At 36.6% G+C, this 15,974-nt stretch overlaps 1 protein-coding gene across 1 annotated transcript in view; it reads left to right on the plus strand.

The window, feature by feature from the left end:
• LOC105385774 (tRNA dimethylallyltransferase) overlaps nt 1-15,974 on the plus strand; it is a 160,650-nt gene that overhangs the window by 70,857 nt on the left and 73,819 nt on the right. Inside the window, exons 2-3 of the mRNA XM_038117349.2 lie at nt 4,441-4,578; nt 6,563-6,990. Coding sequence (XP_037973277.2) covers nt 4,441-4,578; nt 6,563-6,990 — 566 coding nt within the window. The remainder of the gene's footprint in view (nt 1-4,440; nt 4,579-6,562; nt 6,991-15,974) is intronic.

A 15,974-nucleotide genomic window follows, 5' to 3' on the forward strand; every position in this document is an offset into this window, starting at 1 on the left:
TTCTAAAATTACAGATTTTGAACAACAACCATAGACATAAACCGATTATAGATGCTAGTAAAACTTCGTACTTTCGATTCCAGTCCTTTCAGCCAATACAAAAACCCAATGGATGTGAATTCAACCATATGCGATAAGTAGTTGTTATACTATGCATAATATTAAGTGTTAACTAGTTTAAGATAGCTTTGTACTTTATGACATCTTCCGCCCCCTCAGAAGAATGCACTCATAAAAATAAGGCCGGATGCCATCTATTGGTCGATTTCGGAACTTTTAAACGTCAAAAGAAAATCTCCCATTGATCCGTACCCTATATTTTACCAATCGGAGTTAAAAGTTTGTATTTCGTAATATGTACCTACATATGAAGATAACGTTTTCAAGTGAAACTTCTGAATGAATGAGGCCTTCTTACGCAAAATGTATTCATAGATCGTGAAATTCGGCTTCACCTTCTTAGATTAACAATAAATTAACTAAACGGTGCGTCACGTACAAAAACGAATCAAAAAACTGTCGGCATTTTGTTTACTTTCAAACCGTTTCAAGTTCAACCTAATTACGACCATTGTGCCAATGAATAAAGTTACAAATCTCCTATCTGAACTAATTCAAAATAAGAGCTCAGTGGTAGAAGTGGGGTTTTATATGTCCAGACGTTTCTTTTACACTGACACTCCATCTCCAAAAAATATCATTGTCCGACTTTCAAGTTCATCTTTGTTTCTATGCGCCTATTTGCTTGTGACCATCGAGGCAGCATCCTTCGACTGAATCAAATTTCACATTCAAATAGAGGTCAGAGCGAAACTTTTGCAAATTCTAAGAATACCTGCCCAAATCAGTTGGGCCTCCTCTGTATACGCATTATACTTTTGCATAATAGTCTAAAGCGAATCTTCAGAGTTCCAACTATGATGGTTGGTTTAAGGTATGTGGATTTTTCTGTAAGATTACTACAAGGTTTTTTCATTGCGTAAAAAACCTGTACCTAACTAGTAGTAGTACCTGTAACTAATAGTAGTAGTTCTTTAGTTTTCGCACGTCAGAGGGCATAATTTTTCATAACTTGGTACTTATTAACAGTAGGTATAAACATCAATAAATTATGAGGAATAGCTAAGACTGTAGCATCGGATGTAGTACGAAATAAATGGCTTTATATTCGTAAATTCTCGGTGAATTTCGCCAATGCCAAAGGGATTACGTTACGATAACGAAGAATGCCAAATATTTATCACTCTGCCGAGAGATTAGTTGCGTCTTGATTACGACATAATTAATATGTCAAACACAGCTGAGTACCCCAAATTTTTTATTAATTAAAAAAAATAAAAAACTAACAATTTCTTTTTAATTTTTTTAATTATTATTTTATTTTATAGTTTTTAGTTTATTTGCAATAATTTCAATCAAAAGTAAGGTGCAAATGATACCAAAAAGTCCTACTAATCAATACGAATCATTCAAGCCTAAACACGAAGTAGTTGCTATATACCGTTGAGGAGTTCCCCTGACTGCCTTCCGTTTCAATCATCAGATCAGCTCAACGTCATAATCATATTTTTATTAGAAGAACTATATTTACGTTCCTAATTTCATTAGAATCGGTTAATATGTGCCCAAAATGGAAATTCATACCCTGTTTTTACACCTTTACCCACCCTTGGGGGTGAGATAAAATTCTGAAAAAAAATGGGACCACCTGGGAGCTCAACCCAATACAACAAAAAAAGAATTTTTAAATCGGTTCATAAACGGCGGAGTAATCGGTGAACATACATAAAAAAAAAGATCCCGACGAATAAAGAACCTCCTCCTTTTTTTGAAGTCGGTTAAATATAGGGCTTTGGTGGAGTTTTTATAGATAAGTATATTCGTTGCAAGGAAAATTGGTCTCATTTTTAAATCTCATACACGTCACGGACACATTGCTCGAAGGTCTGATGGTCGGTGGAGCAGAAGAGTCCTCGAGTGGAGACCACGTACCGGCAAGCGCAGCGTTGGGCGGCCCCCCGCGAGATGGACGGACGATATAGTCAAGTCCGCGGGGAAGCACTGGATGCGGGCCGCCTCCGATCGGACAAGGTGGAAATCATTGGGGGAGGCGTTCAGCAGTGGACGTCCTATGGCTGAGATGATGATGATGACACGTCAAATTCGTCATAAGTATGTTAGTATTGGGGTTCTACCTTTTTTGGCCTAAGATTTATTTGCCTAATCTCGTATTGCATAGTAACGTTTGGTCAAAGTCTCGTTTCCCCGAAAATCGTATGGCATAAATCTCGTTTAGTATAAAGTTATTTTGCATAATCCTGTTTAGCCTTATAATGGTATGGCCGAATCTTGAATAGCCTAATAATGCTATGTCTATGGCATGGCTTATACAAAGTAATAATATTCATTTGTCTTTAACGTTTATGGAGCGTCTCCCTACATAGCGCAAACTGGTGCCTTATATTGTTCTATGTGGGAAACGCTCCGCTCCTCTTCGCTGCGCTCCGCTTTGTTTTTGACGAACATGTGCACCTAACACGCTCCTCCTCGCTTTGCTCGTCGTCGCACCTTTCCACCATCTTTAGGTTTCGATCCCATGGGGTTTAATAGTGTTTGTAGGCATCATAATGGTCATTCACTTTCGATATTTTGATCATTCAATATCGTAATTTTCGCCATGTAGGAGAAAAATACCACGATTTGTACATTTAAAACACACTTAATATATTATTTACTAAGATAATATTGGGAGAAACAAGATATAATACCTATACGAACAATTTGAGCAAACGAGACTTAGGCGTTTCAAGATTATGCCAAAAGAGTTTTAGGCGCAACGAGTCTTATGCCACATAAGTCAAGGCGAAGTGATGATTTGACTAAAAAAGTTAAGACCTTACGAGTTATGCGAAACGAGTTTTGGGCAATAAAGATTAGGCGAGATGAGGGGAACCCTAGTATTGGACATTCGCGTTGTTCTATGGTATTGGACTTTAACTTGACGGGTGAGCGATATTCCTTTGCGGGAGAGGCAGTGAGAGGCCAATGTCCAACAGTAGACGGCTGGTGGCCAAAGATAATAGTAATAAATATCATAATTTCATTACAAAACAACATTTCTACTAATTTATCATAAGACCACACAAAATAAGGCCCAAATATATAGTAAATATTGGCTACTTTCTGCTGTATTTGAAATAATTTAATTTGTATTTTATCTGTGAATGTAACTAATCATAGAGTAAATACTGCGACCTTTACTGATAAGTGATATGTTTAATAATATTTGTGTTATTGTTATTATTATTTATTACAAGATCACTGGAACATGTCAAAGAGGTATAAATATTATTATTAGGAAATACTTAATAGTAGGTAGTTATTAATAAACTAGGGTATCAGGGCACTGTGTAATTTCGATTTCAATTTATTACTAACGTTTATTTAAGATACCGTGGGGTTACCACCACTATCTGACGTAACTTGTATGGATCTGACCGATGTTTGACAGTCGAGCCAAGGCTAATGTGCCCATTCACCAGAGCTTTTATGTTTTTTCATGTTTTAAGTATAGAAATGATTGTTTACTGGTAGCTGGTGAGTATCATCGTACTTCTTCTTTTGATCGTGCCAGTGGCGGCATCTCGGAAAAAATACACTTATTGTCGATAGGTAGTTGACAGGCGGTCTACCGAAATTTGTATGACATCTTGATCTATTTTCTATGGTCTTTTTTATTTTTATTTTTTCCTATTTAGACCTAAAATTATTTAATGTCCAGGTCCCATGGTACGTAAGTACGTAATGTAGCTACGTACGTATATTATTCCAGAGTTTCCTAACATAATTACGAAAACTTCCGTAAATCTGGTTTCTTTGATGTTCCCTCGGCCTTGACCGTTCATGCTAAATTGTTTATTTTTTAATGCCTCGTTGAACGAACTGTTTAATGTACCATCGAAAACAATACTAATTTTATACTAAATACGTATTTAGTAATGCATTAGGTAGGTCCTGTCGTTTTCGAAGTAAAAATGTGTAAACAAAGATACTTCCTTGACTGTACTACATTATTTCATGTCGACTGGCGCAAACTAGTAATAATAGCTTTTTCTTTGTGTTAGAATTTTAACTATGAATGCTTGAACTCAGATTTAAAATAAGATAAAAGTGATGTTAACGCTCATTGCAACACCTAGGATTAAAATATTTTTATAAAATTCTTAGAAAAGGCAAACTTCTTAGGTCTCTAACGGCTGAACCGATTTTGGTTAAGTTTCTTCGTATCGTAGTTAATGTAACCTCGACTATAATTTATCAAGTTCGGCTAAGCCGTTTAAAAGTTAGGCTTCTTAGTGTTTGAATATCGGAGGTTGTTTAAAGTTGGTTAGGTTATAAATAGTTACGTTTATTTAATCTCAATTAATTTCCCTCTTGCAGATCTACAAGGGGTTGGACATAGTGACAGCTAAAGCGACGGCGCAAGAACGCAGCCTTGTGGCACACCACCTGCTGGACATTTTGGAGCCGCATCAGATGTTTACCGTGGTGGACTTCAGGAACCGGGCGCTCAGTATTGTATCCTTTTCGTTGTGAAGAAGGAAGATTCGAAGATGTTCAAATACTTCAAATCTTATTTCAAAATTATGCCTCCATCAAAATTTTCTTATAATATATTTTTCAGCGAGTAATTAATTGTCGAAAAGTAGAAAAAAACTGCGGTAAGTTCAAACATTAGAAACTTCGCGAATTTTCTTAGGGCGGAAGTAACGTAAAACGCTAGTACATGTCAATCTCAGAATATTCTATGCCCATAGAACTGAGCGCAGGCGCGACTAGAGAGAGTCATTATTCTAAGCCGTGAAACAAGAGTGTGACGTCACACTTAGCGCGCCATCATGACCGGTGTTTACAGTGGTCGTGTCGGTTGCTAATTTTTAACTTTATTTAAAATACCTTAAATAACTTCTTTTGGAATGATTTTTTTTTACTATATTAACGCGATGTAAAACTATTATGAATAAGAATATAAAAAAATATATGCATATTCCCTATTGAAGATACTCAGATTTAAATCAGACGATAAAGAAGGTAGTCATCATCTCATAACGATCAAAGTGGAACGGAAGATTTGAAAGTAACTAAATAAGCACTGACTAAATTGCTCCTGTATTGGAATCTTCGCGTTCCAGAAGCTCTTATTTGTCACCGATACGTTAAGAAGAAAAATATTACTGGAAAAAGCGGCTCTGAAATAGCGGCAAAAACTGCACCCGCGGTCAAAGAAAATGTTCCTCCTGCCTTTGCCATTCCATATGTTACTGAAAGTTTTGAATTTCTCGCGAATATATTATTTTATACCTGTATGTATAATACAAGTTCTTATAATTATATAAATATTTTAAAGAAACTACCTATGTACATTTATATACCAAAAGAATTCTTGCACAACGGTAATCCTAAACTATTCGTAACAAAAAATCTAGCACTTACTGCCATATCCGTATCTCAGGAATCAGTCTAGTGGATAATGAATTATGATGTAGAGCTCGTGTCTAGCTCGGACCCGAATGCCTGTAATAGTATTTGTAACGGTTCCTAGATAATCTAATTGCCTTTTTATCGATGCTGTTTTTTAGCACACATTCCACACTGCACACATTCAAAGCTGCCGAAATTGGGCTTTAAATTTAGTGTGTAGTCGTAAACCACCTTAAACTGTTGGTTAATAGTTTTGACTCATTTTGCATCAAGTTAACATATTGTGCAGAAAATCAACAAAGGAAGCCTTGCTATCAATGCCACTTTAGCGGGTGCCATCTAGCTAGAGCGTACCACTCTACGGGGTACGCTCTTAACACATTATCCGTCATAATTAGCTTAAATATTTCGTCAATTTATTATTCTCGCCTTTTCCTCACGCTCAAATACCTTCTTGCGTGTATAGTCAGCAAAAGAGATATGTGTAACTACCAGCCCAACATTTATTTAAGATCCACTAACGTAATGGTTAGATGAAATTAAATTGTTTGTATATATCGATAAAATATTATTTCATTAACCTATCTTCCACTTATCAGTCTTAGAATCAATCACGCTGGGGATGGGTCGTGGTCTTTTTTTTGCTGACTGTACATAAGTTCGAGTAAGCGGACATGTTTTCTTTGTCCGGTCAGTCAACTTGTAATCGGCTTAGCTTTACTTAGAGCCGTTACATACATAGATTGAGACATACTTACTAGTTTTTTAGGCTTCCGATAACGATTGGCGAAAATTTCACTTATGTACTACTTACTACCTTGAATAACTATTACTTTTTGCTATAATTTGATTACAAAAAACAATGCCTAGGGAGCAAGATATATATTTTACATTATAGAAGGGACATTATAAAACAAATCATAATTATTATTCTGTTTTCTCTAGTCACTTCGTCATAAAAACAAAATAGTGAAGTTACCATTTCTAAATTTAGTTATTTATATCTTGTTTATATTGCACTTCAGAACTAGAGTCTAATCTTCTAGACTTTGAATCTATTTCCTTACATTGTATATCACAGATAGACAATCTAAGCCAACAAGGAAAGATTCCACTAGTCGTTGGCGGGACCAATTACTACGTCGAGTCTATAGTGTACAATATACTTGTTGAAGATGCGGATAATACGAATGAGCTTCTCTGGGATTCCAGTAAAAGAAAACGAGACTTCGAAAACGAAGACGATGAAATACCTGAAAGTACTGAAAAGCGTAATATTGTAGACGCCACAGATGAGAAATCTATTTCTAAACCAGACGATAGAGAAGGTCCATCATCTAATGATGATGAAAGTGGAACAAATGATTTGGAAGTAACCAAGGAAGCTTTGCAAGAATTTGTTGATAATGAAAAGAAATTCACGAATGAAGAAGTCCATGATAAGTTGAGATTAATTGACCCCGTGCAAGCGGGTCGTCTGCACCCCAACAACAGGAGAAAAGTACTCAGGTGAGTGCTTGTTAGGGTTCCGTAGCCAAAATGGCAAAAACGGAACCCTTATAGTTTCGTCATGTCCGTCTGTCCGTCTGTCCGTCTGTCACAGCCGATTTACTCGGAAACTATAAGTACTACAGTGATGAAATTTGATGGGAATATGTGTTGTATGAACCGCTACAAAAATATGACACTAAATAGTAAAAAAAAGAATTGGGGGTGGGGCCCCCCATACATGTAACTGAGGGATGAATTTTTTTTTTCGATGTACATACCCGTGTGGGGTATCAATGGAAAGGTCTTTTAAAATGATATAAAGTTTTCTAAAAAACATTTTTCTTAAAGTGAACGGTTTTTGAGATATCAGCTCTCAAAGTCGTAAAAAGTATGTCCCCCCCCCTCTATTTTTATAACTACGGGGTATAAAATTCTAAAAAAAATAGAGGTGATGCATGCTAATTAACTCTTTCAACGATTTTTGGTTTGATCAAAGTATCTCTTATAGTTTTTGAGATAGGTTGATTTAACTGTAAACGGAACCCTTTGTGCGCGAGCCCGACTCGCACTTGGCCGGTTTTATCATTATTTATTTATTTAATACTTTATTGCACAAATATAACATAAGTGTATATCATTACAGTTGTTTTAAAGTTTTATTAATGTATAATGTTCGTCATCATCAAAGTACCTCTGCGTGGTGTGATCTCTAGTCAGATATGTAAGGCTTGACGTGTAGATTTTCATCTTATATAACATTAAACCAAATTTATGGTGTATCGGGCACAACAAATTATTATAGAACACGTCAAAGAGGATATACCTATAGATTGTGCTGTCTAAATTCCATTCAAATATGTATGTCCTGGTTCCAATATTAGTACCTCTACTATATGAATTCTTGCTTAGTATTGTTAATCCCAATCAAAACCAACAATTTAGTTTTAATATCGGCTGATTATAGATAAATTTTGAATAATATCCAAAAATATATTTCTAATTGTATTATAAAAGAACTGGGTCACCATAATGCGAACAGTTAAAAGCATTTATTTGAAATAAATAAAAAGATTTCTAATCAATCTATTTGAGGCTGGTAAGATTAGATACAATCGTATTTCAGTTTTATTTGAAATAGGATTAATTTTATCTGACATTACCACATTTACCACTTTTAGACATTGTTATCAAATGCCTAAGCTTCCTTATGTTACATAAGTGATACCCTCGTATTATGTTTTTTATTGCCCATACTACATCTCTATTATTTTAGACTAGCTTTTGTCCGCAAGCTTTACTTTGCATTTCACAGGATTTCCCGTGCGATACCAAGACAGTACATGTAGTTACGTAGGCATTTGTAATTATATACTTACCCCCTTATTCATAGAGAAGTTACAAAACGTTTTAACTAATAAACTGTTTTGTCCCTCTCCAACAAAGAACAATTTGTTCTTTGACAGAGAGGGACAAAACAGTTTATTAGTTAAAACGTATTGTAACTTTTCTATGAATAAGGGGGTTAATGTATATACTGAACTTTAAAACGAATATGGTATGTAGGTACAAAATAGAAGAGCAACACACGTCAAAAAATGTAAAGTCTTAATAACAAAATTCATAGACACCTCTAACTTATGCTCTATGCGACACACCTACTTCAAAAGCAGCTGAGCCCACAAATTCATTATAGTCAATAGACCAACTCCAGTTACAGATAACAGATAATAAACTCGGGCCGCAGATAACATCAATAACAAATCTAACACGCGGCGTAGCCTAGGTCGGGTTACAAACAAAAGCCCCAAAATACAGAACTATTACCTACACCGGAATGCCTACATTGCTAAAAAAAAACAACGTTTCCGCGATAAAACTGTCAAAATTGGAATCGTGGCCCGAAGGCCGCATGACACTATGACATAAAACCTCCCACCAGCCACTTATGACCCGATATCCATCGAAAACTAGACCATCTATATTGGGTGGGTAGAGTTAGCCGCATCGCTATCAAGGGGCCAAGTTAGGATGGTGGTTTTTCCACGTGTCAAGAGCAGTTGAGCTCCCGCCCGCCCCGTGGGTCGAACATTTGACAGCGCCAGCGGGGGGTAGCGAGGGTTTTCGGGGGTCTAGCTAAGTTGGTTGGTGTTCCATGCCACTTCCGCGGTGCGACGACCGCGCTCAAGGATTTCCTAGTTTGCGTTTGAACATGACCTTCACTTTACTGGCCATTGGTAGGGTGACCACGAATTCTCTAAGCACACGGAGATTGGTTTTAGTTCGTCGCCAATTTTCGGTCACTTTCAATAGTTTCAATATTAAGGTTGCTTTTCTGAGTACGGAGAGGGACGGTACTTTTAACGAGTAAATCTGAGGGAAATATGACGAGTGCTTATTTATAACATTTTAATTGAATGTTTGTTTAGTACCTATTTAAACAAAATCTGTAATAAATAATAAACGTCATCACAATATACGTGCAGCATCGTGCATCATCGTAGTAAGATATATATGCTGCAGTGCATACCACTTATCTCACGCATGACTATGTAATTACTTAATTAGTTCCTCAGCCATACAAACCCGTGCTCGCCCTACAGATATCGCGAAACGGCCCCTCTTGCCCGCGATAACCCCGACTCGTATTAACATGTGATTATTATACGTATAACGCTGCCATATAGCATAGGCCCGTCACGTACCAATGAAGTGCGGAGTTGGTGCGTGTGTGATTCGGTCGGGTTGTAATGTATGGCGACGTTTGCCAATGTGTGGCGCCAAAATGTGTTGCTATGCGTGATTTGGGTCACAAGACTAGGCCGGCTTAAGGGTATAGTATAGTGTATTCAAAATATGCATCTTAGGAGAAAGCTCTGGGGAAAAAATAATGAAGATGTATTGTGTAAGCGTTGGTCGGAATGGCTTAAAGTGTTTGGTATGGAAATAAAGAATTACTTTACTTTACTTTACTTTTAGCGGGGAACTGCAAAACTGAGCCACCACATATATTATAGTTTTAGTGTGGCATGAATGATTTGTCCTAGGTATACTTAAAATGGATCAAACAAGCCAAGCGTTAAGAATAAAGCTCTCACTTTCTAAAGATATTTAGTACTAGCTGTTCCCGCGCGCTTCGCTTCGCCTTAAAATGTTTTCCCGTGGGAATTCCGGGATAAAAAGTAGCCTATGTTCTTTCCCAGGGTCTTAACCGTATGTATACCAAATTTCATTCAAATCCGTTCAGTAGTTTTGGCGTGAAAGAGTAACAGACAGACAGACAGACAGACAGACAGACACAGTTATTAGTAAGGATTAATGTACACTCCAGAGTAGCAAGGAGCTTTTTAATTTTAGAAAATACTTAATCTCAAGATGACCTTTTCTTCTACCCACCTACCTACCTATATTTCAATTGGCTGGCTAAGATGATATCAAGCAAGGGAAACACTATTTCATACAAGCAAAAATATAGTTATAATAAATATCGTACCTAAATGAAAACCGTTAACTGCATTTCCCTTCTTTTGTTTTTTGGAAAATCGCGATCGGTACCTATATATATTTTTTTTGTATGACAAATCCTAACTAATAATATTATAAATGCGAAAGTAACTGTGTCTGTCTGTCTGTCTGTCTGTTACTCTTTCACGCCAAAACGACTGAACGGATTTGAATGAAATTTGGTATACATACGGTCTAAACCCTGGGAAAGAACATAGGCTACTTTTTATCCCGGAATTCCCACGGGAAAACTTTATAAGGCGATGCGAAGCGCGCGGGAACAGCTAGTATAACATAAATCAGATACTACAGATACCTCTAAGCTTTTATGATTTTTTATTAGGTGTGTATTGTATTTTTGTATTTTTAATTTAAGTTGAACATAAGGAGTTTATTACCATTTCCAAACCATCTAGATTTAGTACACGGAAATCTAGATGGTTTGGACATAAGTGATCCCGTAAAAACATAAATAATAGGTACTACATAATTAATTATTCTGAATAGGTCGTTTTTAAATGATTCCCTAAGGAATGACAAAAACAAACCTAATTATGTTCCGATCTAAACGATGCCAGCCGATTTCCGTTTAAATTATTGGTCGTATGTTAATAAAGTACAGATAGCAAGAGGAAGTCGATAGTATGTTTATTCATATGGCAACACATTTCGGGTTTAGTTCACGAAGGTTACTCTAGCTTCACCAAAAACTAAACAACAAGAGCTATCATCACATTGGTACGTAGTATAACGAGATAAGTCGTGGTTGTCGCAACAACGCTCCGAAACTGAAGTTTTTCTCAAGCTAGAGTGACCGCGCTGGTTCTAGTACGCACCTATAATAGCTATTAAATTAAACAGGCGCTTTAAATTCAATGTGTCCAAGGCAACTTGCTCATTAGGGTTAAGAAATAGGTATTCGAATTTAATTTGCCTCAAGTATTTGTATCCATCCTTTGGGAGGCTCATAAGAATAAAGTACATATAGGTATATAAGTTATGTACACGACTATTTTTATCGAAGTAAGACGAATCGGAATCAGTATAGACCTCCATTTTATTTTAACATAGGAAAATTAAAGGAATATACAATTTTTTATGAAGCATGACTCAAACATTGTCCACTTCACCGGTTATTTTTAAATTCAATACTTCTAACTAGGTACTACATTTTTCTTAGGTCCAATATTTTCTCATATGATTTGGAGGTTCTTTAACCTTGAATTCTAGGTAATGGATAAGTGCTATTATGTAATTTATGTATAACTTATTACGAAGTTCCTGTTGTTTGGCAATTAACTCTGAATTTGCCAAATCCGCTTTTGTTCGGTAAAGTCCTGTACGTATACGTAACAAATTTACATATCAATAACAAGTTCTAAGCAAAACTAATTATTTGCGGTTGGTATACATCTACTTACCCACAGGAAAATTTACCAGAAATACAGGGTGTTGCAAAAAGGGTATACTAAGCCGAAACCTACATGTCCAGCATGGTATGTCTAAGCCCGAAAATGAAATCAGAATTTCAAAATTCGCGAAAACAAACATTTTCCATAGAAAATTTGTTGGTCACGTGTCTTTTTACTATGGAGAATGTTTTTTTTTTCGCGGATTTAGAAATTCTGATTGCAGTTTCGGGCTTAGATATACCATGCTGCACATGTAGGTTGCGGCTTAGTATACCCTTTTTGCAACACCCTGTATAATATTTATTTTAAATTCAAGTAGAATTAGCTGGGTGCGTTCAGTACTTTCGTTAATTGATTTCAAGAAATGTTAACTGTAGTTCTGTAAACCTACATGCGTTCATGGAATTGTTTTGGTTTGATAAAATTATTATTAGTTAATAATACTAAAACATAAGTAATATATTCTTTAATTGTTCGCAAAATAGGACACAAGATTTTAATATCCGTCTTATACAACCCATAAAGTCCCCACTGCTGCGGCACTAGGCTCCTTCCAATGAAGGAATGGTTTCAGGCCTAGTCCACCACGCAGGCCTAGTGCTGGTTGGTGCTCATTTAGATATCTAGACCCAATCTAGGTGCCTAAAACTCCCACGGGTACACCGGTCTTGTCGCATAGTCCACAATTTGCGCTGGCCAATCAGAGGCGTGCTCTATGACCTACTAAGGCCAGAGGCTTGTATTCAAATTCGCAAAGAGAACATCTGAGGCATGACGCAAGCCTGGCAATAAGGAAGTCTCGTCAATTGTGCGTAGGTACCACACGGGCTATTCTGCGAGAGCTACGCAGTTCACAAATAATCAGACAATTGATAATACGAATTCTTGCTCGAAATAAGCGTCCAAAGTTTCGTATTAGAAGTTAGTGATGGGCTTAAATTATGTCGGAGTCGCCGGCTCTTCAAAGCAATCTCGAATAATTCGCGCGAATTCTCAAAATATTAACTCAAAAACTTTCATCAGCCGAACAACTAATTGAGCCCACCTAATAAGCCGCGCATCTGGGTCAAACACGAATTAGACGATAACAAAAGAGAATCAACACATTCCCTTCGATCGTTATTCCGGATTTGAAATTCGAATATAGAGCGGAGTTTAAAAATGTACAAGTAAATGTTCACAGATTAGCCCGGCGCGGCGCGGAATGTGTGCGTATCTGTGGCGCTGCTCTGTGTATTGACTGATTTATTGTAATGATCTCTTCTCCCGGCCACACGAGATTCGGCGGTCCTTGGCACAGATATGAATAGTGCTGTGTCGACAGATAGATAGATAATGCGGAAGATTTGTCTGGAACTTGTGAAAATTTCGGCGGATCGAAAGGGCCGTCTGGAACTATTGGAACGTGACTTTATACGTGGCTCGGTATTATAATATGTGGGGACATCTATCTATATAGTATAAGACACGATATAATAATTTATGTTTATCAATTATGAGGATATTATAGCTATTTATTTATTAGTTTTTTTAGGAATGCGTCTATTACTAGACTATGGCAAGCAAGCTATTTAAGCTATAAGCTATAGTTTAGGGTTTGACACTATGGTGAATTTACATAAAACTACTTCAATTTAAATTCATAGAAACAATCACAAACACATACGAGTATATGAATCGTGTAATTAATCGTTAAAATGAAACTGAAAGATTATGTAACTACAGACACAGATAACGTAATAAAATTACTGATAAAATGTACTTAACCATAAATAAAGATAAAAACATTAAGTAATCGTCTTTGAAAACTACGACTTTAATAAAGCAGCTAAGTATCCACATTTTATACATATTTTATGTACAAATAAAGATTATATCCATCTGTATAGTGTAAACATATTTTGTAGGTATACTTTTGTAATTGCATCGTTGACCGTGATCTTAAAATCCAGAGAACTTTAAACCTGTTCCCTTATAAAAGAGCTAAGTCATAAATTGCGATATTCTCAATTTATCTTAATTTACCTATGATTTTAAAATATTAGTAAACGTAATGAACACAAATATTATATAAAAATAATACTGATAACTTTTTGTCACGTGGATTTGTCGCGTGACTCACTCACGTGATAAAAGTGGGCTATTCTTATTCTAATTGGAAAGCACTACTGCAAAAACTTAGTTCTGCAATTATGCAACCCATTAAGAAAACAAAGAGGTCTACGGATATGCATAGATTTGAAACGACTGCAAGTATAATTTTATAAAATAAACGCTATATTACATAACCGTTAATTTACGTTGAAATCCCAGACAAACTTACCTACTTATGGTATTATGATAAATAACATAACACATTTATGATATTTGCATAGACTTCTAAGGTCATAAATCGTGATAATAAAAATTTCTATAAAGCAGCATTCGAAATCAAAATATCTACGTTTTTAATCGATCCACCCATCCTGTATGTGCTTACTTTTAGGCTATTGAATAGGACCAAGTCTTCTTGCATCCAATGCAACGGAAAAAAAACTCGCACAAGAAAACGTCAAATAAAAACCAATTGCAGACGACAAGGGTGCGTACGCGCAGACAATGCGAGTCGCCGCCGTCGCGTGACGTCACATCCGCCCGCCATTCATTCAACGCGCTGCGTCCATTCATAAACTTTGCCCGCGCGATCTCTGCCCTTCGCGATATCGAGCCACTATCTACTCTACCACTTTGTATTTGGTACTCTTTTCAATCGAGTGACATCAGAGATGCGTGTCTCATTTGCAAATGATTCGTTTTTTTCTTAATTTCAGCAAAGTGGTTCGGGACCGTTTATAATTATTATGATATGCGTGAGAATGATCGTCGGGCGGCGTCAATTTCGGCAATTCGATGAGCGTTTAAATCGCTTTTTGTTTCGAAATCGCCCAACACGATAAATAGTTGCTTCTTTTTGAGCGGATATCCAGAATTTGTAATAAGTACATAATGGTCCTATTGATGATACTTGCTTAGATTTAGATAAGAGTGACCCCCTTCGGTTTATTATTGTTACGTACACGATTGGGCAACACTAGGCAAATAATAACAGTTATCAAAGCGGTTTTCTCAGAAGTCTGTGTGACAATGCCCTTATGTATCACTTCCTATGTTTGATATGCAAATACGGGCCGAAAAAGGCCATCCATTGTAGTGTCTATTCGACGTAGTTATCTATCTATCTATCCCTGTCGGTTTCATTATCATGCCGGAGTCACTCCGGTCATGAATTGCTACCGACCTCGTCCTTCGCAGCGAATTTCGACATTTCGCGCCAACCCCGGCAACCCTATCCTGAAAAATGACACGACAAAGATATGGTCTGTCTAGCGTCGTGCTACGTCCCGAATTTAGTAGCGTTACATATGCCCTTGAGGGTTTTTAACATTTGCTTAGAGTGCGTAAGTTTTTTTATACAAGTTAAGTGCGTATATTCGCACGTTGGTCGCTTACAAACCAGCATATGCAAATGAGCTGTAGATTTTATTGTAAAGCAGGTAAGGTTGCTTGTTGCGTGTCATAGATAAAATTTGGCCCAAGTACATATACATATACGTGATTAGGTATTTTATTTGCGATTCACTGTGTGCTCATATAATGTCTGTTGCCATCCGCATTTGGGGATCATAAAAATTTTACATTGTGTAAGTCTACTTTTAAGGACAAGTGATAAGATATCGGAACGGACGGAATGGAAACTAAATTTATTTCAAGTGACATTTTATTTGGCGTTAGTTTTATGACTTTGATGCGATTTCACTTCGTAACCTCACCAAAGGATGAGCTTTTAAAGCTACTTAGATTCAAAGATTCGTTTACAGACTGAAGTGGGATTAAGATAAATATGGATTACGAAATGAATCAAATACAAAATGTCACCATTATACCGAAATAGATGTGACATTCTGATTTAAAAACTAGTCACACTAGCCAGACGGGCGGGCGGTAAGCCTCTACCTTAATGGCCAATTTTCTAATACGATAACCACCCAACGGTTTGTATAGATAGCCTTGTTAAAATACTTTGAGTTTATCATGAAGACTCGTGGAGTT

Source organism: Plutella xylostella, chromosome 29 (genome assembly GCF_932276165.1).
Source record: "Plutella xylostella chromosome 29, ilPluXylo3.1, whole genome shotgun sequence".
Lineage (NCBI taxonomy): Eukaryota > Metazoa > Arthropoda > Insecta > Lepidoptera > Plutellidae > Plutella > Plutella xylostella.